This window comes from Nothobranchius furzeri, chromosome 6 (genome assembly GCF_043380555.1).
Source record: "Nothobranchius furzeri strain GRZ-AD chromosome 6, NfurGRZ-RIMD1, whole genome shotgun sequence".
Classification (NCBI taxonomy): domain Eukaryota; kingdom Metazoa; phylum Chordata; class Actinopteri; order Cyprinodontiformes; family Nothobranchiidae; genus Nothobranchius; species Nothobranchius furzeri.
This window is the reverse complement of record NC_091746.1, coordinates 34,796,883-34,821,949: the sequence shown is the minus strand read 5'-3', so window position 1 is coordinate 34,821,949 and position 25,067 is coordinate 34,796,883. Positions and strand designations below refer to the sequence as shown.

General features: G+C 41.9%; 1 protein-coding gene across 2 annotated transcripts in view; it reads right to left on the bottom strand.

Annotated features, from left to right (window-relative positions):
• Positions 1-25,067, bottom strand: part of gfra2b (GDNF family receptor alpha 2b) — a 303,407-nt gene that overhangs the window by 263,914 nt on the left and 14,426 nt on the right. For both annotated transcript variants that reach the window (XM_054747149.2, XM_054747150.2), the window contains exon 2: positions 11,884-12,183. In XM_054747149.2, the coding sequence (XP_054603124.2) occupies positions 11,884-12,183 (300 nt within the window). The remainder of the gene's footprint in view (positions 1-11,883; positions 12,184-25,067) is intronic.

Here is a 25,067-nt window from a genome sequence, read left to right as displayed (position 1 = left end):
TCTTCAGAGGAGGAGAGTTCAGATGAGTGTTATCAGGTGGCGGCAGTGAAGCGTAGAAAGGAAAAACAGCACCGAAGGGAACATGATGATGAATAGGATGAAGGTCAAGCTCGGGTTGTTGCCAGTGCCTCAGGATGGTCAATAAATGATATCAGACCACATGTGGAATTACAGATTTATTGGAAAAAATCAGTACAGACAGTAATGGCATTGGTTGACACTGGGGCGGAGGCCTCGGTAATTCATGGCAATCCTGATAAAATAAAGGGAAACATTGTACCTTTGACTGGACTTGGGGGGCAGATGTTAGTAGGAAAGGGAGTAACTTTGCCCTTAAAAATAGGAAATCAACCTATTAGAAATTACAGTGTAGTAGTGGCTCCTGCAAGGGAATGGATTATTGGAATGGATATATTGGCCGGAATGACTCTTCATCTGAAACATGGTCGATTTTGTTTTGGTATAAACAGAATCCACACCATTTTGGTAGGCAAGGTCAAAATGACACCTTTTCCCATTCCTGAAGCAACACAGGTGGTATCACAAAAACAATACCGGTTGCCTGGGGGTCAGAAAGAAATTACGGACACTATTAAAGAATATCTGGAGGCAGGAGTTTTGAAAACATGCACCACACGGTGGAATAATCCCTTATGGCCAGTGAAGAAATCAGATGGTTCATGGAGAATGACTGTGGATTATAGAGCGCTGAATAAACATACTCCTCCTTTAACGTCTGCGGTTCCGGATGTTATCACGATTGTGGAAAGGGTGCAGCATCACTCTGGTACATGGTATGCGGTGATAGATTTGGCCAATGCTTTCTTTACCATACCTATCCCTGAGGACAAGATGGAACAGTTTGCCTTTACATGGGAAGGAAGACAGTACACCTTCACCAGATTACCACAAGGGTATTTGCATTCACCCACAATCTGTCATAGGATAGTGGCTGAAAATCTGTCGACTTTAAAGATCCCATCAGGCATATTGCTATCACACTACATTGATGACATCATGATTCAGGGAAACACTAAAGAAGAGGTTGAGCAATTGCTCCCACTTCTGATAACACATATGAAGAATCATGGATGGGAGATAAATCCAGCGAAAGTGCAGGGATCTGCACAGTCAGTGAAGTTCTTGGGAATTATCTGGAATAGAGGGGAAAGAGAGATAACAACTAAAGCTAAAGAGAAAATAGCACGGTTCCCAATACCACAGAATAAGACAGATGCTCAGCGGTATATTGGGTTGTTCGGGTTCTGGAGACACCACATACCTCATTTAGGACAGATCTTGCAGCCTATGTACAGATGCACTCGGAAGAAGGAGCAGTTTGAATGGGGGCCTGATCAACAACAGTCATTTGAACTAGCTAAAGAGGCAATCCAACAAGCTGTTTCTTTGGGGAAGATGTTGTCAGGACCAGTGGAGTTACAGGTTTCTGCAGTAAATGATTATGCTAACTGGAGTTTGTGGCAAAAACAAGATAGGTGCAGAAAACCTTTGGGTTTTTGGTCTAGGAAATTGCCTGATGCAGGACAGAGATATACTCCATTTGAAAAACAGTTGTTGGCATGTTATTGGGCTTTGTTGGAAACAGAAGCCCAAACTGTGGGGCATGAAGTAATGATGAGAACACATATACCCATTCTAAATTGGGTCATGAGCAATCCTACAACTCACCGCATAGGGGTAGCTCAAGAGGCTAGCATCATAAAATGGAAGTGGTATGTTTCTGAGAGAATGAAACCAGGAGAAAAAGGAGTATCAATGCTCCACGAGCAAGTGGCAGACGTTCCAGAAATGGATGAAGTGCCTTTTGAGGTAAAACCAATCCAGGATTCTCCTGTGAAACTGGGGGTAAGATGGAGCGAACTCACCCCAGAGCAGCAGGAGCGAGCCTGGTTCACTGATGGTTCCTGTCAATATGTGGCAGGAACCAGGAAATGGAAGGCTGGGGCATTTAACCCTGGTACACAACAAGTTATGGAATTCACAGGGACAGGAAAGAGTAGTCAATGGGCGGAGTTGAAAGCAGTACACATGGTAATAATGGCGGCTGGGGTGCAGGGAGTAAGTATTTATACTGACTCCTGGTCAGTAGCCCAAGGAATGTTAACTTGGATGCCAACTTGGCATGCTACACAATGGAAGATACATTCAAAAGAGGTTTGGGGAGCTGACCTATGGAAGGACATTTGGGAGAAATGCCAAAATATTCCTGTGTCAGTATTACATGTGGATGCTCATACTAATAACAATGATCCTGAATCCCTGCATAATCAGACTGTAGATAAGATAGTGAAAATTCAGGCTGTAAGACAATCAAGTCCTGGATTAGCCAAATGGGCTCACGTTACTGCTGGACATTGGGGTGTGCAGGGAACATTGAAATGGGCGAGGGACAGAGGAATAGATCTCATCATTGATGATATTAAAACTGCCATAGAAGATTGTGAACCTTGTCAACATCAGAAAAAGAGAATCCCTCGACATATACAGGGACAGATACATCGAGGTAAACAAGCGGGACAGTGTTGGCAGATTGATTTCATTGGACCATTGCCAAAAAGTAAAAACTGTAAGTATGCATGCACAGCCGTGGATACGGTGTCAGGGGTACTGGTGGTGCATCCGTGTCATAACGCCAATCAGGAGGCTACATTGAAATGTCTGTCATTAATAGAGACCTATTATGGACTACCTTTGCAGGTTCAGACTGATAATGGTACCCATTTCACTGGAAATAAGATCAAAGAATGGGCAGAGAACAACGCGGTAGAATGGATCTATCATGTAGCATATCACCCGAAAGCTAGTGGACTCATTGAGAGAATGAATGGGTTACTGAAAGAGAAACTAAGGAAACTATCGGTTACTAATTCTTTGGACAAATGGAGAGAAAATCTGACTAGGGCAGTACATCAGTTAAATAACAGACCCGTGGGGGATGGAGTTACTCCACTGATGCTAATGGTTGTCAGGGCAGGAAGGGAAACAACTTCTACTGACCCTCCTATACGAATGTGGAAACTAACTTCTGAGGCAGAACTCCCTGTTAGAGCAACTGCGGGCTCTGTGGGATTAGATCTTAAAATCTTGGAAAGCATCACTTTAGTAACCAATAAAGTGACAGTGGTAAAAACAGGATTGGGAATTCAATGTCCACCAGGAACTTATGCTCATGTGTGTCCAAGAAGTGGTTTAGCTTTGAGGGGTCTAACCATTTTAGCTGGGGTAATAGACTCAGACTATCAAGGGGAAATAGGTGTGGTGTGTCAGCATACAGGTAAAGAACCGTTGGTACTGGAAAAAGGAGACAAGATAGCTCAGTTAGTAATCAAACGGTGTGTAATGTCCAAAGTTGAAGAGATTACTAAACCTACCACTATCACTCAGAGGGGTGAAACTGGGTTTGGATCATCAGACTTTACTGCGGGGGCAAAAGTGTGGGTGGAGCAGCTCAATGGTCCTCCCAGAGCTGGAGAGATTATTGCACAGGGAAAAGATGCTGTGGTAAGTGTATTGTTCCCCGGAGAGGAAAAATGGATTAATATTCCGATAAACAAATGTTACAGGAGAGAAAATTAATGCTTGTCATTCTATCTGCAGTTTTGTATGTATCCCATAGGCGGGTGTCTGAGTGACGGTGGTTGACTGGGTCCCCTTCCCCTACAAAAGGATTGAACCCTTGTCGAGGCGATGGATGGGCTCCGCGGACCTGGTGGTGTCGGATGTTTGGTCATCGTCCTCCATGTCCTCGCTGTCATCGCACTGAGGGCACATTTCTGTTGGGGGCTCACGGAAGGACAAGTGTTGGAAGAAGGGGTCATGGGCCATCTGGAATTGGTTAGCAGTATGTCCAACCGCACTCAAGGCACATTCACATGCAGAGCAAATGACGCTTGCTACTTGGGAAACCTAACATCTACCGGTAAGATGTACCGGTGCAGAGGATGTCTTAAATTCCGAGGAAGGGTGATCAGCCCGGGGGTGTTGGTTCAAGGATCAACAGTAACCTTTAATTCTGCAGCGCGCATCTGTGCATACCATCAGGGGAATGGTACTAGCATACAAAATGGCACAAATTGGAGTATGAAGGTTGATCACGATTTCTGGATCAGGAATGGAACTGTAATCACAGGAGGACACGCCTATTTGTACATATTCTGGGTGCTGCCCGACACAGCTAGAGCTACGCAGACAGCTGTAGCTCCCCTGGTTCACACTTGTCAACAAATGGGACAAATAAGGGTAGCCGAATATGTGCGATGGACTGTGAAATTCCCTCCTATTCCGCCTTGCAACAGGAGGAGGCGAGCATGGTATGACACCGTGCTAGGAGGAACTGGAACTTTGTATGGTCTGGCTAACACAGCAGACAATGAGGTAACACGAACTATGCTGTCCAACACTGGAGAATACACCGCACAAGCTGTCACCAAGACTGCAAGATGGATGCCTTCGACTGTATCTAGTCAGTTAGAAGGAAGTGATGTGTGGAAAAGTGTATTTAAATGGAATCTAAAGCTTTGGAATGAAACTTATGATGCATTGCATAATTTGTCACACATAGGAAATTGGACAGTCTGTTCCTTGCAGACTATTCATGCTGAGACACAAAGAAATAGGTTTCAAATACAGGTAATGAGTAATAACTATCATGCATGGCGAACATTATGGAACATCAGTAGTTCATTATGGCTACAGCCACATGCAGAAATGACGATTTGTAATAAATCTATGTGTACTGGATACTGGGATCAGTATAATATGACATCAGTAATGACTGTGTGTAGATATCAGATACTGCCGGTGATAACCACTAAAGGGTTTTGGTATCTCCATGTTAGTGGAGAGTGGTGGGATGTTAAAACAAATCGAACATATGAAGTAAAACACTGTGATGAGACTGATAAGGGTTTAGCCTGCCCATTGGTAAAAGGACATAGCAATCCATGTTTCACTGATTCAAGGGTCATACTCTGTGATTGGACGGTCACACCCCCAGAGGAACAGTTTTGGCAGGTGGGTCCTAACACCTTATGCGTGGCTACAATGACCAATTCCCCACAGGTACCTTCAGTTCCCTTTTCAGGTTGTCTCAAGGGTATACATATGTGGGAATGGAATAACGTGACCTATTGGTTGAGTAATTACACTGTATCTAGTCGGCTGACTAAGATACAATGGGAGGTTTTACACTCCCCTTGGACACTCTCACTGGAACGATTCAAATGCGCATTGGATGGTTCCACTGAAGTGGCAAAATTGATTGACTCTCATAGGTCCAACCTTTCCAGGCTCATGGTGTCTACTCTTGTGGCACAAGGGGAAATAAAACATGTTGCTACATTGATTGAACAGGCTTCCGCTCATCATTGGTGGGATATATTTACAGGCATGTCGAGTACCGCTAATAAAGTGCTAATTCCACCTATGATTGCAGCATTAATTATAATCAGCATTCTAACATTGTGTAATCTTATTATTTGTTGGTATGTTATTCGATTAAGAAGAGAAATAAATTGGGTAATAATGCAAAGACTACGATGAAAATTAAAGTGGAACTACAAGGTATGTTATAAATGACGTTGGTTTTGATGGGGAAATGGTGATGGATATGTCACATAAATTAGATGAAAAGTTCAAGAGTGGAATGTAATAAAAATGAACTTGTCATCTGTTGTATAATTGCTTTATACAAGTTATTGATCACTACTGTTTGTCAATCACACTTATCATAGGGGCGATGGTGGCACAGGAGTTAAGTGTTCGCCCCGCAATCAGAAGGTTGCAGGTTCGAGCCCCGCTCAGTCTGTCGCTGTCGTTGTGTCCTTGGGCAAGACACTTAACCCACATTGCCTGCTGGTGGTGGTCGGAGGGACTGGTGGCGCCAGTGCTCGGCAGCCTCGCCTCTGTCAATGCGGCCCAGGGCAGCTGTGGCTACATTGTAGTTCATCCCCACCAGTGTGTGAATGTGTGTGTGAATGGGTGAATGACTGGTTGTGTTGTAAAGCGCCTTGGGGGGTTCCAGGACTCTAGAAGGCGCTATATCAAATACAGGCCATTTACCATGAGGATGTAATCAAGGGTAATCATGGTAGAGCCGAACATAATGTGATCATGAGGATGTAATCAAGGTAATCATGGCGGAGGTGTGCAGCTTTGCACGCACATCAGGGAATGTATAAGGAGCAGAGCAGGGCTCAGGGGGTTAGAGCTGCTTGAAGGATTCGACCTGACGAGGTTCATGGATTACATGTGTTCAGTTCTTCACCTATCATGGATTACGTTTTCTAACTGGGGTGTTCAGCTCTCCACCCATAAGCAACGGTAAGAGAAATGTTTCGTTCATGATTGATAACTTGTATGAATGCCGGTTGAATAAAGCCTTGTTGTTCATCTGATATTCAAGTTGTGTTTCATTGTTTCTGGCGTCGACTTGACAACGATCCTGATTAAATAAATATAAAGTGTAAAAAGAGACTTTGAGTCTTTTAAGGTAATTAAAATAAAATAAAACATTTTATTTTAGAACACCGGTCCCTCCGACCACCACCAGCAGGCAACGTGGGTTAAGTGTCTTGCCCAAGGACACAACGACAGCGACAGAGTGAGCGAGACTCGAACCTGCAACCTACCGATTACGGGGCGAGCTCCTTAACTCCTGTGCCACCGTCGCCCCACTACACCACCCCACTACAGTAGCTCCAATAGGCAATGCCAGTCTACGAGGCATCTATGTATTAAATGTCTGTGAACACAGCCAGGAAGCTGTACTGCGGCCAAGACTGTCTCGGTGTGAAAAGGACCGCTTTGAAATTCGCGAGTAAATAGTTCCGCTGCAGTTTCATGCTGCTGATGCTTCCAGTGTGAAACTGGGCTAGTTTCCAAAATGGCTTATTTCAACGAGCCTGTGCAAATGAGTATTTTCACTTTAACCCTCTCAGGCTCAAAATAAGTTTTGATAAAAGGACGAACAACAAAGTCCTTCAGGGGTACTTCTGAGTTAAAAAAAATGCTCATGAAATACGTATGTGGAGTAACCAGGTAGGTAGGTTTTAACGTTACAAATCTGCAACGCCTGCCTCCAGAGGGTTAAGTTGTAAAGTTATAATTAATGCATCCAAGATATGTAAATCTAACACTACCGAAGCAGGGTGTCCTTCATGTGTTTATACATTTTACTAGGGCTGCACGATATTAGGAAAGCATGCGATATGCGATAACAGTGATTAACCCTTTCATGCATGAAATATGAAATCTTCAACCATGATTTTTTTAAAACAATTTTTTTCATTCATCTTTAGGTGTGAATGAAACAAATATCATATTTACATATTTTTTGTAATAATTAATAATTTACAAATAATTTATTACATGTCCACCTCAGTGGACAGCGTGCATTCTGAACATGAAATAGGTTGGCTTGACTTACTGAAGTCCAAATAGAGGGGCTCAAATATAATAAAGTCTTCAACAGCTGTGCTTAATAGTAAAAATAAATAAATAACAATTTTGAGTACCTGTCCACTGTAGTGACCATTATGCATCAAAGGGTTAATATTTCGATGACGATATTACTTGCGATAAATAAAAACTTAACACAAAAACAAAAATAATCAAAAACTGAAAAGTAAAAAAATGACAACAAAAATTCTAAAAATGAGAAAAGAAAAAGATGTGAGGAAAGGGAAAAAGAAAATGAAGAAGAAAAGGCAATCAGCGGATCCCGGGAAAAGCAGAATCAGCAGAAAGAGCAGAACAAAGCTAACTCAGTTGTTTGCTAACCATCAAAATTAAGTGTCGTCCGCCTCAGGGGCGGACACCTAACCCACCCAGTTGGCCAAATGGGTGATGAGCTCTATTACATTTGTTAAAAAAATCATAATGCTTCTGTTTGATCGACAGAATGCATTATGTTTAGCAAACATTTGAGCTGACAAATCATTGTGATATTTCTTTACGATACACACATTGTGCATGCTGATATCGCGATAACGATATGTTTGCGATATATGTTGCAGCCCTACATTTTACTAATCCAGTTTACAGATTAAACTGACATGCTTGTTTTTGTCCTGAAGGAGAAATCAAGTGTACACGAAAGATACCCACATGTTCTACGGAAAACACGAAACCTCATGCAGAAAGGAAACAGCCAGGATTTGAACCTGCAACATTCTTGCTGCAAGGAAACAGTATTACCAGCTGCACCACAATGACACAGTGACAGAGGACTCCAAAGCACTTCACATTACTGTCCATCCAACACACACACTTACACTAACATTTACACACACACACTCTAGTGGTGATGAGCTACAATGTGAGGTGAGGTTGCTGAGCACTCGCACCTTGGCCCCTCCGGCCACGACCAGCAAGAAAGGTGGGATAAGTGCCTTGCCCAAAGACACAACAGGAGCATTCTCTGGTAGGATTCAACAACCCTCTAGTTACTGGACGACCCACTCCACCTTCTGAGTTAATGCTGTACCAGTGTGTACAGCCTAGCTGACAATGTATGAGAGAAGAATGAAGATGACGTAGAAAACACAGAAGAAATGTGTACACACACACACACACACACACACACACACACACACACACACACACACACACACACACACACTTATATTGTATTAGTATTTTAGTATTTACAGTGGATGTGTCATAATCCTACAACCGGACAATGTGATGTAGCCTTTAGAAACACAAATGCAGCGTTAAACACACCAACGCACACACACACATACACACACATACCACAAGTGGCCAAACACACTTTTATCAGAGGGAAAATATTAGGATAACAAGAACTAAAGACACAAGGAAGCCAAATGCTGATGAATCACTTAGTATAAAAACATTACTTTTTGCATTATGACACAAAAACACACACTCTGAGGCTGAAACACACAGACCAAAGGAAATCTTGAACGCACCACCATGGCCATGAAGCTGTGGTGTGTGAAGCTGTGGTGTGTAAGATGTCTGAGGCTTTGAGTTTGTTTTTCCATACGTTGCAACTTTGTCCAAACATACAAACACAACCGGCCTAACAATTCCACCCTGCATGCCCCACCACTTGTGTATGTGTGTGAGCATGTGTGTGTGAGTATTGATGGCACCATAGAGACATGTTCAGTGGAACAGAGAACAAAGAGAAAGGCTCTTAATGAGCTCTGCCACTGCTGGGACCCAAACTAGGCCAGCCAACAGTGTGTGTGTGTGTGTGTGTGTGTGTGTGTGTGTGTGTGTGTGTGTGTGTGTGTGTGTGTGTGTGTGTGTGTGTGTGTGTGTGTGTGTGTGTGTGTGTGTGTGTGTGTGTGTTGGTAATGCTGACACACACATAAGCAGAGAGTAAGACCAGCACTGCATTGTGAACCAGTCACAGGCGCGAGCCAGGGGAATGGGAATGGTCCAGTTCCATCCTTGTTTGGTGGATTCAAGTTTCCTCAAACAGCTGATCTATCACTGCTGGAGCTCAGCGACCGGGCCACAGGGAAGCCTTTTAGTTGACAAATAAACACTCTGCCTCAAACATTCAAATTACTGCTGTTTTACCTCTGTGAGAGAGTGGGGTATTACAGGATACTCTGTTCAAATGACTGGAAAAACATTTCACACCATCATGTGGTTTAGATTGCTGTCAGAGGGAAGGATGCAGGTGAAACTCAAAAAAACAGACAGGAATCCTAGACTTCTGACCAGAAAACAATAAGCACCTGAACTTCCTTATTGCCTGCAGGATATATTACCACTTATCTTTGGATTTATTTATTTTTGTTCAAATGGCACTGCGTTCTAAACCAGTTTCTCTCTTTTGTTCACTCTCTAGTCTGTTTAGTTTTTACACAGTAATTGGTTTTACTCTCTAGAAACAAACAAACGCCAGAAACAAACAAAGCAGACTATCCACAGAATTAGTATGCCACCTCCTCATCGGTCCGGTCCGGTCCAGGTTGGGTAGCATCGGTCCAGGTCCCGCACCAGCAGTGTTTGTTCACACACACTTCTCAAGAACATGGAAATCTCTGAGCATGTGGGCGGGGCAAAAGACGTACGGAAAAGTCTGTAGTGTCTTCATTTAAGCAAATACTCTAAACAAAAAGGCTGTGTGTGAAGATATAAGAACCCATCCCATGATCCAAGCTTGATGTTTTTTTTTTTCAGTCATTCTGTAGATTTGCTGCTGTGTTGGAAATCTTTGTTTTATTTAATGACTCAAGTCGTGTTTCCACTAAAGGAGCTCCGGAAATTTTCAGGGAGGTGGAAAATTGACAGGGGGATACAATGGCTCGGTCCTCTCAACTGTTGTGTCTCCTAATAAATTCGCTGCTAAAACTTCAGCATTTTACTGCTTCTGCAGTGAGTCATAATTATCATAATTGATCAGCGCCGAAAAGCGTCCACAGACTTTAATAACAGTAAAAGTTTAATTCTGTCGAAGTACTCCATAATCCATTTGGAGAACTGGGGGAGTGGCTGTGTGATGTAAAAAATGTGGCATTCAATGACCAGAAGAAATGTTGTTTTTTACATTGCCCTGTGAGACAACAAAGCCCCATGAACAACTTCCCTGTGGGGGATATCTGCTGCTTTTTCCGGAGTTGGGAGATTAGCTTAGCGGTTGTAGAGCAGCGTGCAAAGTGCACATTTTCTGTTGCTTCCCTTTTGCTTCACCAGCAACCTTTCCAGTTTTACAAATGCCAGTTGTTTGGGACATATGCCGATGTCATTTCCTACTGAGTTACAACCAATCAGCATGAGTTAACCACAAGTTCTGCTCTGTGACTCTACTGAGCTATTACAAGTGCCTGCCCCAGTTCAGGTACTCCATTGTAACCTGAAAAAGGACCAGAAAATTGTCTTATTTGGACTCAAAATTGGTAGGAAAGGGTCTGTTGTTCCTCCTTGGGGTTGTATTAACACACACCTGTATGCTCCAGACCAGCAGGACAACATTCCTGCTTTTCAGGTAGAGCTGACTGGACTTCTGAATTCCCATGGAAACATTTTCACACAACTTCTAAACTTTGTTTTCATTTTGTTGAATAACTAAAGACCTAACGGAATCAAGTTTTTATGGTTTATATTTTCTGATTACTTTTAGAACTTGCCTAAGACCAGAACCTTTTTTCATGTCTTGTTATAGATTTTTAATCTCAAGTTGTTTTTTTTTTCTGCAGAATGGTTTTAAAGACTGACAGACTGACTGAAAGATGTTATTTTTTTCTCGTTAAAACAACTTTAGAGTTGATAGTGTGACGAGTTGAACTCCTAACGCTGAGATTAAAGGAAAATGTTGACAAGAAAGTCGATGTAATGGTCAAGAATTAAGTCCAAAAGACAAAAATAAATGAATCTTAAGTAAACTTCATTCTCAACATTCTGACTTTGTTCACTTCCATTTCAGCTTTACAATCTTTCTCTCTTAAAACGGAGACACATCCTAAATAAATCTTCCTTGTCATTCTATTTTTGTCTGAGAGACCCTAAGAAAAAAGAAACAAGCACTCAGATCCTTTAACAGTGAAATTGTCAGAATCTCTGAGTGAATTCCTTCAGGTTGTATTTTACACTTGCACAAGCACTCCACAATACTAAGATGTAACCTCAGATGGAAAATCACTGCAGATTTATTTAAAACTAAAGTAAAAGCAAACAAAGCATCATGGCCCTTCTTTGCACTTCAGGTAAAACTCACCAGTTGCCCACACAATAATCAATATTGAATAACTTTGACCTCACATGTGAACCTCTCATCGAGAGAAATAACCAACTCATAGCTCAAAACACTGAAGAAGAAAAAGTCAACAGGCAGAAGGAGGCCTAGCTGCTGATACATCCCTCACCGTGTTGGGAGCTTACCTTCAGTCAGGCCCATGTGGATGCTCCAGTAGTTCTGCAGGCACTGCAGCTCCTTCTTCATGCCCCTCTTGCAGCGGCAGTCATACAGCGGTGAGTCCTGCAATACCTCCAGGGCACCCTGGCACTCCTTTGAGGCCAGCATAGTGCTGCGCTCCTTGTCCCCACCAGACAGACACTGTCTCATGATCCGGTAGCGAGAACTGCACTGGCTGTTCTGGTTGCACAGCTCTGAGGCTCGGACACAGTCCAGAGGTTCCTTCCAGTCTGGCGGCCCCAGCTCAGACTCACAAACACACACATCTGCAGAACAGAGAGGAACACACAAGCAGCAAAGTTACAAACTGCACCAAGACTGAGCTGCAGTCATACTCATATTGCTAAAGGGCAGACATCCTGTTTTTCTTACCTGCTGAACTTTTCAGGTTTGCCATTTATAACAAAAGCTTAGGTATTTATGATGTCAAAAAAGTATTTCCCAAACTGGAATTAAACTTTGTTTTGAACTTTTTACATTCCTACATCTGCATGTTTGCCTGTTTCCTTATGTAAGCTGTCATGGAGTGAGAAACATAGGTTTGTGGTTGCCATGATGAGTTCAATGATCCACTGGGAACAGCTTTAACATTTCTGTTGTAGATTTCATTATGTCACTTTTAAATTACACCCTAACTTAAATCTGTCATATAGTGGAAAAGTCATCAAGCGTCCTGCGTCTGAGACCAATCTTTCAGGATTCACAAGTGTAGCGTTATGAAGCTTATAATTGTCTGCCCTTAACAGCTGCCCCTTCACACAGTAACATCACCAAGGTCGGACGCTTGGTTCAGTATGTTTACATTCCAGGGGAAGAGAGAGAAGAAGAGAAGAAGAACGCTTTTCATTGATTAATTAAAGTACTTTATTTGTGATAAGCTAATCAAAGCATATGTTTATCATTAATAATCAGGTGAATGATCTGTGAAATAAAGATGTCATGAGTTATGTGTTTAAATGAATAAACAGGGCTGCACCAGACAGACTGATATACATTACCATGGAAACGCATGACACATTATTCTCAACCAATCAGAACTTTCGTCTGTGGTAGGGCAGAATCTGGGTTGTTTTATGAAAGTCGTCCAATCCGGTTTACTGAGATTTGTAAACAGTTAGGGGATATAAAATAAGGCAACGCCATTTTATGTTCAGTTCCACGTTAAGTTCCACGTTGACATCAGCTCTGTTCGATCCGAGCTCCAAAGGAGTTACATCATACTCTCAACATTGTTTTCAACCAGCTCTCAATCCATCACCGCAAAGAGGAATACAGGCTGGCCAGATGTACTTCCTATTTTAAGCTGAGATCTGTCAAGCTGGAGATTTCCGTCGTTTGTATCAACGAGACGACGTTCCTTCAAAATAAGAGTGAACTTCTTGACGCCTGCCGACTGCTACCTGAGTCGACCCTTCAGACGGGCGTTGTGTGCTGTGACCGCTGTTTCAACCAGCTCCAGTACTGCTGAAGGTCCGAGGACCTGGCAATTCCTGATCTAACACGGGAGGCTCCCCCTGGGTACGTAAATACGGCAAAATGGCGGCTCATGTCATCAGCTTCTGAAGCCTCGTGGTAGCCTAGTCATAACAACCAGATTCGTTACGTCAGCCTAGAGATTCTGAACAAAACACACACACACACACACACACACACCAACACGAAACATCCAAATCCATATGCATTCATCATTGAGATAGTCCTGGTAGATTGTAAGAATTTATAATTATAGAAATTAAAGATTTTTAAACGATCCCAACTCTCTCTCTTTTCTTGTCTCTCGGTCAATACAGAGTGTTTAAGTAAACTCCCTGATGATAAAAACGACCACTTCTGATTATTGACTTAGATCTAATTACAGTGTATAAATATACAACTTCAGATCATTACATTTGGCATTACACAAGACACTACCAGATTCAGTACTTTTAAGTTTTGTCATGCTCTTAGTTGTTGTCATGGTTTTAATCCTTTATGAAACAAATATGCGTCAGCAGAGACCGAAAAACAAGATTCTAAACTTTCCACTCTCAGTCCACAGGTGCCTTAAAAGCTGCATCTCTGGTGACTCAGAACTGAGACATGAGTTTTCAGAATAGTGTAATACTGTTTTCATCCCAACAAACAAATGCTTAAAATATAACTTTATTCAAAAATAACTGAAACTAGATTAAGTTATAAAAAGATGTATTAGTTCCCTTATGCATGATTACTTATTGATGTAATTTAGCAATAATCTAGAATCTTTAGAGGTTCATTTAAAAACTATGGGACTTGAAGCGGATTAGTCTGTCTTTGATTTTATTCTGTTTGTTTCAGGTCTGCTTGAGGCTCCCATGTATCATTAGAGATGTGTTCATGCTCTAATGCTTCAGATGCTGTGAGTGGGCTCCTGTGACCTTATAGATAAAGTAGACTCTGTGTGGTTTCCAGACTCGTGTTTTGACTCCTGGCTGATTGGACCTTTACAGTGATAGGACAGTCTGATGTGGTGTGGCTCAGGGTTGATTTTCTCATAGAGTTAAACCTCTTTCTTCAAAGAAGAGACAATGCATGGAGGTGAAATCCAATTAACTCAGCATCACAAGACAAGATAACAGCACTCTGCTGGCTTCAGTATGAACGTTTACTTCTTGACCTATCAGACAGAACCTTGGCCACAGCCACAATGTGTTTATGCAGAAGTGAAGTATGCACTTACCGCCTGAGCAGGTGTAGAAAATATGAACTTTCCTGTGACTGTGATTTGTTTCTGACCTGGAAAACAAGTCGTTCCTTTCTGGAACTTTTAAAGAATGGAAAAAACTCTAGAAGGGAATAAATTAGCTCTTTTATTTTATTTGTTTATTTTATTTTTTTTATTTTATTTTGTAGACTTCCATATAAATGAAATAACACGCACTGTCTTATCTCCTGAAAAAAATGTGTTTTCTGTTTTCTGTATGTATTTATTTATTTTCTTTGTTTTTTTTGGTGCATCATACAATTAAGTTCCTTTAAAGTCACAATTACTTGTTTCTGTCATCTTCCTTTACACCACGAGCTCCAATGTCTGACTTAGTCTTTTGGTTTGATAATTTTCCATTATAGCAAGCTACTGGTGGGTAATTGAACACAATTATCACACAGTGGTGTAACATGTGGGTAGCATCCAAACTAAATGGGCCAACATCCCTGATATTATTAGAGAAGAAAAAGATGTGAAACCTTTTTAGATGAAATTAGGCAGAAAGGCCACTTTTTTTTCTCAGTGTGACAGATTCTAAGAACACATGAATGCATTAATAAATGCCTTGTAATCATCTTCCTGTAACTGTCACAGGTAGCAAACATGCTCAACCACACCTAATTACTATTTAAAAGAGAAACTAGGTTGTTTTAGCTTGCTTTTAGCACCCCCAGGGTTCATTTGTAGAACCAAAACCAAAACCTATTTCCTCAATGTGCATTCATCATTTTAACCATCCCATACCATAGTTTATTTATATAGCATGTTTAAAACGCAGCATGGGAGGTGCCCAAAGTGCTGCACAGGCTAAAACAAAACACAACCAATCCAAGCAACTAAAACAGAAGATGAAATTACCAATCAACAGTAGATAAAACATGAGGAATACTAAGAACACATTAAAACAATAACACGAAGCTGATAAAAGCAAGACCTCACTACGGAGTTTATCTGTGAGGCCATTGAGAGTTCAGCATTCAGCTTTACCCCGAGACTTGTCACGCACTGTTTGGGGTTGAGGGTTAAAAAGGTCACAAACAGGGTGAGAGCAACGGTGGTAGTGGGGGTCAAAAACAATAGACTCAGTCTTCCTTTCATTCAACTTTAAGAAGTTGGATGCCAGTCAGCCCTTCACATCATCTAAACATGCAGCCAATCATGAGCCTGCATTCTTCTCATCCATTGCTACATATAATTGACAGTCATCGGTGTAAATGTGATAGCTCAGGCCATGCTGATTCAGGATTTTGCCCAGAGGCAGAAACACCTTTAAGACCTAAAAGGAGAGGAGCCAGTTGAGATGGCTCGGGCATCTGATCAGGATGCCTCCTGGACACCTCTCTGGTGAGGTTTTCCGAGCACGTTCAACTGGGAGAAGCAATAAAGCAAGATCCAGGACACGCTGGAGGGACTATGTCTCTCGGCTGGCCAGCGAACACTTTGGGATCCCCCAGAAGAGCTTGCCCAAGTGACTGAGGAGAGGGAAGTCTGGCCTCTCAACTTAGGCTGTTGCCCCCACAACCCGATAAGCGGAAGAAAATGGATGAATGGATGGATGAAGGGAACACCTAAAAAGCATGTTTTTGGTCTGTAGAAGAAATCTAGACCACGAGGAACTCCAGGCATGTAAGGGGATGTTTCTAGTTTTAATTTAACAAATAAAACAATTTGAAACAAAAAGTCAGCTTACAGAAGAGAAAACAGTGGAAGATAAACCATGCAGAACATTTTTAGCTCTGAGTGTTGTGTGCAGGTATGAGGCTTGCAGGCTGCGTGTATCATAGCAACCACTAACAGGTCCTAAGAGTCAGAATCCAGAACCAAACCAAAACCAAAGACTGCATGTTCCTGCATCCTACAGCAGCTTTCTTTTCTCTTTATTTTTAATACTTCGACATCTTTAACGTATGCTCATTCCAGGGCATCTGTAAACACAATGAAAACTCACATTAAACTAAAAGTAAATACAACGACAAACATTCCTCCACCTCATCATTTCTCTTTGTTCTCCAGGCAAAACCAAGCAGGCTCCCACACAGTCATCGATTGACCTCAGCAGATGAAAATACCTTTCAGAAAAAAAAGAAAGTTTTCTGTTTCATCTATTTGCAGTTTAAAACACTGCACAGAAATCAACAGGCAGCAGGCCTAATTAACTCTGGAGAAACCAGCTGAAAAAAACCCGCTGCTAAATTCACCTTCAAGGATGGTGGAAAAGATCCAGTTATGCAAATTAAACTTTGGCTCATTGAAAAATTGATCAGCTGGGTTGTTTTAGTATTTCTCTATTAATTTATTGTGTTTGTTTATTTCAAATATATTCACTTTCACATTCTTTCAACACGTCTACACAAGACAATGAAGTGTGAATGGATTCAGCCCTACCGTCCTTTATATGTATCTTACATTAAACATGTTCTTTTGTTTCAGAAGAAACAGATAATTCCCAAAAACAATTTCTTCCAGTTAACAAAAGCAAAGCCAAATAAATATTATCCAGAGTTTTACCCCAATAACAAAAGATATTTCAAATAAAGACAATAAAACTAAACAACACATGTTTTAACAGTAATATTAACTTACCTTTCTTGTTTAAAGAGCAAGTAACGTCTAAATTAACTTTTTTTTGCTGATGAACTGTATAAATGAGTGTCTAATGGTGTTTTAAATGTGTGTATTCATTATTTTAGCATTTTGGGGCATTTTCTTTAAAAATTAAAAATTCTGCCTAAATACCACAGTATTGCGCCACCTTCAACTTAAAACATAGAGTTTGAGTCATTTTGAATACACTTTAGCCAATGGCTAAAGAGAAAGATACTACGTAAACCAGTAGAGTACTACGTAGCAGCTCTGTGTCAAAGTTATAAAGCATCGAGAGTCTCGGCCACGCCTTGTGGCGAGTTAGGGAGTTGGATTTGCAAGCGAGTGTAGGAGGTTAGCGGTCGTTCAGAATTAGCGTATAGCATTAGCATATCCTAATCTTTAGTATAGCTTTTAGTGTTATACATACTTATTTAGTGTTAGCTTGGCTGTTGGATATTGTAGTTTAGTTAGTATTTGGCTGTTTGTGTAATTAGGAAAGTAGTTCAGGTTTAGTGCTCATATTGTGTTAGTGTGGTGAGAAGGTGTAGTGTAGTGGGTTCGGTTGCTCTGTGGGGTTGCACTCCTTTCCGCTGGACTTAGAAATTAGGCGCCAGTGATGGCGCGCAATTGGTGTCTGGAAAACAGTCAGCTCCCGCCTGGTGGTGTAGTTTGCAACCAGCATTTTACCCGTGATTCCTTCGCCAGCATGATGGAGTTTGAACTGGGTTGTTCTGCACGTCTCCGTTTGAAGAGGGAGGCTGTGCCCACCGTGGCTCTTTCGCGATTTAGATGCAGCCTACTGACTCTGCTCCCCCACCATGGCAGGCTCCAGTCTGAGGTGAGTAAGCTAAATAAAAGTTTTAACATCTTTTAAAGACAATTCCCTACCTAAATGCAAAGTTTGAGAAACGTGGTTCACTTCATTTAGCTAATATCAGTCTGCACTGCCTTCGGGCTAATTTGTCAAGTTCGGAAAATATGGAACGGGATGTAAGGTTAGAATCAGCGGCGAATCAGAACATATCTCGAAGCCCTGGCCGACGAAACGGTCCACATGACTATTAGTGTCAGGCTCGGAGAAAATTCGGGTTGTTTTTGTGTCAGTCGGTAATTCTGCAACAGTGACTCTAACTAACACAGCACTAGTTGACAGACAGCATTACAGCGTGACCCGGTTCTGTGAGGAATTCTGTTCAGGAGATCGCATTTCAGGCTCTCTCCACATCATATGTGACTGACCTATACGTTATAATAACGATCACACCAAGGGCGTAGGAACGAGTTTAATATTGGGGGGGACACATTTTGGAAATCTAACAAATCTGTTTGTAGGTCAATATATACCGTAGGTCAACTTCACTGAAAAAAATACATTAAATGATTATTTCTGATTCTAACGTGTCACTGAGTGTTTCATGCAGGCTGAACATGAACATAGTCTCCTGCCGCTATCTCCTGCTTTAGCTTCTAATAGAAAATCTGATAGACGGTGAAACTCTAGGATTAGAAAAGTCTGACAGATGTGACTCAGGGCGTAAGGCAAAGCCCAGAAAGACAAGAAAATAACTTTTATAGACCAGTTCACTAACATTCTGTTTTTTTTTTTTTTTTTTTTGATCGGGGACCCATGAGCCGGCCAGAAGGGGAGGAGACTTAGGCTCCTTTTGACACTGTAGACCACAACGTTCTACTAAACAGGTTGAAGGCCCTGGCTGGGATTTCAGGTTCTGCTCTAGACTGGCTCTCTTCCTATCTCACCAACAGAACATTCACAGTGAAGTCCGAAACCTTCTCTTCAGATACTGCCTCTCTAATATGCGGGGTCCCACAAGGTTCAGTTCTAGGGCCTCTACTATTCACATTCTATATTCTTCCCCTAGCTGGCATCATTCAGTCTTTCCCAGACATCTCCTACCACATCTACGCTGATGATATTCAGCTCTACATGTCCTTTATGCCACACCAGTTGGACAGGCTGGCCACACTTGTACTCTGCCTGACCCAGATCAGTAACTGGCTGTCCAGCAACTTTCTTGTCCTCAATGCTAACAAGACAGAGACCCTGATCTCTGCACCCCCGGAACTTCAGCCAAAAATCGAGCAAGAAATTGCGTCTTTTTGCCCATCAGCCAAGGCCAACATTAGAAACCTAGGAGTTATTTTTGATCCAGCTTTAAGTTTAGACTTGCACGTCAAAACCATCTCCCGCTCTAGTTTCTTTCAACTGAGAAACATTTCAAAAGTCCGTAAACTGGTTTCTACTGCAGATCTGGAAAAAATCATCCATGCCTTTGTTTCATCACGCTTAGACTACTGTAACGCTCTTTTTACTGGTCTCAGCAAAACCACCCTCTCACGCCTTCAAGCCATCCAAAATGCAGCAGCCAGACTCCTAACCAAATCCAGCAGACGGGCTCACATCACTCCAGTTTTACGGTCCCTCCACTGGTTCCCGGTAGAATATAGAATACAGTTTAAAGTTTTAGTCCTGACCTATAGAGCGCTTAACAACCAGGCTCCAAGCTACCTATCTGAGCTTTTATCCCCACACACCACCTCTCGGAACCTCCGATCCACATCTGAAAACCTCCTGGCTGTTCCTCGAACCAGACTGAAAACCAAAGGGGACAGGGCCTTTCAGACTATTGCACCCAGACTTTGGAACAGTCTACCTTCAAATCTCCGTCTCTCTAACACTGTAGAGGTCTTTAAAAATCATCTAAAAACTCACCTTTTCATCCAGGCGTTCCCTCCCTAAATGTTTCAAAAAGATGGCTTTGTTCGGGTTCACACCTTCACTTTGTTTATACTCATGATTTTATTTTCTACTTTATCACTGCTATTGTTTTTCCTGATGTTTTTATTGGTTAGAGGTATTTGCCCTGATCTTTATCATGTTGTACAGCGCTTTGTGATTTATATCTGTGAAAGGCGCTCTATAAATAAACTTTTACTTACTTACTTACTCCCCATTAGCCGGATCCAGGTGATTACCGGCCAACGTGGACGTTTTAATTATAAAAAAGCTGTTTATGTATCAGTAATGTTTCTTTTTTTATTTAATATGAATGTAGGATATATTTTAATAATATGAATGTAGGATATATTATCTTATTCCTATGGGTAGAGATGTGTAAACAGATTTAATACAAGACTAAAGCTGTGAATATTCAGTCTGAATTGATCTGACTCTCATCAGAATATTTTAAACTGCATCAGCCAACAATGCTGACCAACAATCAGAAAAATCAGTTTGTTTCTGACAGAATGAAAAAAGAAATAATTCACTCACAACAACAGCTGGAACTACGTTAATTTTCAGAGGGACAAAAGAAAAAAACAGTGGCCAAAATTGCAGTCTAAATGCACCAGAAAGCAGAGTTTAACACTTATTTTTCTGATATTTCTAAGGAAGCATTTATTTTATTCTTAAACCATACTGCCCAGCCCTACTTGTAATGGGATTACATATATTTAACTGTGTTCACTTATTATTACATTCAAATCTTCCTCTCATCAGCAACCTAAAACCATCTCACTCTTCACTGTAGCACCTACCTGCACCTCAGCAGGTCTGGTGCTCCCTGTCTCACCCTCAGCAGGTCTGTTGCTCCCTGTCTCACCCTCAGCAGGTCTGGCGCTCCCTGTCTCACCCTCAGCAGGTCTGGCGCTCCCTGTCTCACCCTCAGCAGGTCTGGCGCTGCCTGTCTCACCCTCAGCAGGTCTGACTCTCCCTGTCTCACCCTCAGCAGGTCTGGCTCTCCCTGTCTCACTCTCAGCAGGTCTGGCTCTCCCTGTCTCACCCTCAACTGGTTCCTGCTGAACTTCATCTGATCTCTAATATAAAAACAGTGGACAGGACAGTAAAAATACTGTTGGAGGACTAGTGCAACATTAAAATCATGGTTGTTATAGTATTATTTAGTCGTACTCACTTGTTATCATGCTCGAATCTTCCTCTCATCAACCATCTAAAATCTTACTCCACTGTAGCACCTACCTGCACCTCAGCAGGTCTGGTGCTCCCTGTCTCACCCTCAGCAGGTCTGGCTCTCCCTGTCTCACCCTCAGCAGGTCTGGCGCTGCCTGTCTCACCTTCTTCATAATTTTCCTGCTGAGCTTCCTCTGGTCTCTTATATGAAAAAAGTGACATGAATAAGGTTTAAAAATGAAATGTGATGAGAATGTCACAAACAAGCAACAATCACACAAACTCCATTTTTATGTGGAGATTCTACTTTTTTATTTATTTCGTGTCAAATGGTTTTTGTCTGTTACTGTAAAATTCGCCATTTTTTGTTGACTAGTAGTGTTGTTTAATGTTTAATGCTAACTAGCAAGATGTTTACGTTAGTCAGCCATTTTAGCATTTGACCAGAAATACAATTATACTCTTGGACTAAATTATTACCAACTCACAATTCCTTTCTTTCTTTTTTTTTTGCCCATGAGAGGAACTCGCTGAGCTGCTGCCGTCTGTCTCCCTGTGTCTGCCCCGGCTCTCTGACTCCTGCTTCTCTCAGCCAGCCTGTCTAACTTCCTGAGGGGAGGGGCTGTGTCGGAGAGAAGTCCGCGGTGTCTTTCAAAATAAAAGCTCGCGAGTCTTCTCCATGTTATTGGGGGGGACAAATGCGCGTTTGTCAAATATTGGAGGGGACACGTCCCACCCATCCCCCCCGGTTCCTACGCCCTTGGATCACACACTAGGAATGTTATAAAGCGCCTATATGGGACAGTTTATTTTGTTTATTATCTGACTTTATAAGTTCCAACAACAATGTGCTTCTATTTTTTTCAGGCTAAATCTGTCCAAGACACTGGCTGTCAGACTGATTCAGTAGTCTGCAAGAATGCACTTGTCCAGCCTGACGTGAAGCCTTACCGGCGTAGCAAAGGTGAATTATTTTTAATAATCTTCTATGTAAACATTTTATTATCACCTTCTAGTTGTTACATGTGATTTTATGCTCTTTTAAACATTTATAAATGTGCTGCTTATTTGTTTTTACATAGCCACCCAGTTTAGAGCTCACAGCCTCAGTGTGTCTTGTGACACAGAGACCATGACGGAAATTAATCTTCCAGAAAGTCCCAGAGCAGCGTCCACACCCCTGAAAAGACCAAGATGTGAGGTGTCTGCTGTTGATTCCAGCTTCCACCTCAGTGACAGTGCAAGCTCAGTGAACTGTTCAAGGTAAAAAAAAATTAAAAAATTTCAGAATTTTTAAGATATTAACAATTAAATAAGTATGTGATTACATCATGACATCATGAAGGAGGCTACCGATTCTGCCCCTGTGACACTTGGTGGTGACGTGTGAGCTGATTCATCTGGTAAATATCTTTTACATTAAATATTTTGTTCTTTGCTATCAAAAGTAAATTAACTAATAACCTGCATTATTGCAGGACACTCGGCAAAATATGGACTCTACACCATGAGGCAGGCACACGTTAATATTCTATAAGAGCACATAAAGTGAGCAACACCACATATTATTGTACACTGTCCTGGATATGTTTTCTTTCTACATCTCATCATTAGCCTGGCTGATCACCTGATAACTCCTGTCATCTGGTTATGACAGCACGAGGATGTCCTCACACACCTGTAACCTATCAGCTCATCTAGCAGAATAGAGAGAAGAGACAACACCGCATCTCCTGTTCCTGGAAAGCCTTCAGCCATCCTTCGATGACTGAGAACCTCCATCAGCTCTGTCTCCTGTCTGCCCACAATTATTATAATAAATATTGTGTTTGACAAGTTCTTTGTGCTGCCACATGTCTCATTTTGATTCCAGTTTTGATATTTTAATGGATATTTATAAATTACATTAATTGAATTATCACATTGTTGCATGTTTAACTAGCTCTATTGTGATGAATTAAACTAGCACCTCACTGTTAAAAGCTCGTTTTAATTTCAAGCATGTTTAAGTATTTATGGACATGAACAAAAACAGGAAATATATAAATTGAGATTTATTTAATTAATATAACAAATAAGGGGGAAAGAGTCATTGAAAGGCACATTCTTCTGGAAGCTCCTGATCCTGACGACACCAGCAGAGGAGACCAGCTGCAGACACCAGAGGATCACCTACAACCAAAGCCCCCTTCAGACAGGCCATGAAAAACGGAAATGTTCCGGACTCTGTCCGTAAGACCTTTCTGTCTGAATACAAACATCCGGATAATGTGTTCCGGAATTTATCCGGACGAAGCCCCTAGTAACAGGTCCGGACTTGTTACGGACAGGGTGGCTGATTCAGACTGGTGAGGTAAAGTTCCGGACAAGAGGGAGGGGGAGGAGGAGGGGACCGGGGGACGCTGTGCGCACCTATAGCTCGCTGCTGTAGCATGCAGCGAACCACGGCAGCTCGCCTCCTACGGTACCGCCTAGACACGCGACGGAGCGCTTCACACCGCTTCAGTGGTTCCTTTAACCATTGAGCTTCATCATCCAGGTCTCTTATGCGTCTTCGTGTGCGCAGAATTATGCTTAAGCGCCTCGTGATTTTTATCTTGAGAGGCGCTATAGAAATGATATTTTCTTCTTCTTCTTCTTAACATAAGTCAGACATCTGGAACTTTTCCCTGCTGTGTGAACGCAGCCGAAAGGACAAGTTCCGGTACAAAAGTGGTGTGTCTGAAAACACAGTTCCGGTTAAAAACCGGATTGAATTGTCCACAAATGTTCCAGAATGTCTGTCTGAAAAGGGCTCAAGAGAGCAGCTAGTATCAGTAAATAAATAATGAAATCAGGGCAGTGTTAGTGGGCTGAACACATTACAGAATAATTTTCTCATGGGATATTTTCATAACTTTCTATGCAGCAGACTGTAACTTAAGCCCAGGGCTCCTGGAGAGCTGCTATCCAGCATGTCTCAGTGGTTTTCCTGCTTTAACAGGTTAGATTAGCTGTTAAGCAGCTCAGCTATTTGTTGCTGATTAAAACCAGGTGTGTTGAAGCAGATAAATCTCTAAAACATGTTGAATACTAGCTCTCTAGGGCCGTGGAGCCAAACCCTGCAGCTAATCTAATGCTATGGCTAATGGCTACTTACCATTCAGAGCTGGTTCTGTTGAGTCAGTTCCGGTAGTTTCAGGCAACTCACAAGCTCAAAACAATAAGGCTCAGGTTCGCTTGTCTCCTCCAAATAGACTTGGTTCCTTTCTTCTCGAGTGTCTGGGTAAGGAGGGGGAGAAACGTCCTCCACTTCTAATGACTGCTCAGGGTGAAGGGAGCTAGCATCGTCTCGTTACTTATCGTCTTCGTCACTGCCGCGGCTCCGCCCTCTCGGTCTGCCAGGCAACGCCTACTAATGTTGCAGTTTTTAAAATTGATATGTGGGTGGAGAAGGACTCTGAGGCACACTTGACCCGCTCTTTCAACAACTCATGTTTGTATGTATTTAGAATTTGCACTTTGTATTTGCTAGGGATGCTCGATATTGTCTAAGTCTTAATTTCCGATACGGGTATAAATCAATACCGATATGTGCGTGGTCTCCCCATGTCTCCAACTGCAGCTGAGTGATAGTCTGACCTACCAGACTCGTCCTCTGTTCACACAGAGAACTAGTCTGGTCCCAGCCAACATTCGGATGTTTATTGACCATTGAAACAGCACCAAACCGACACGTTCCAGTATGGCTGAAAAATAGTTCCAAAATGAAAGTTGAAGTGATGTCTTTTCTGGCCGTGACATAAACGTTTTTCAGCTTGTCTTTTTTGGACGTTTAATAATTCAAATGTAGGTTTCTTATTGCTGTATTATTGTAAAAATTATATAATTACCGCAAAAATATCATTACTGGAATAAAAAAAAAAAAC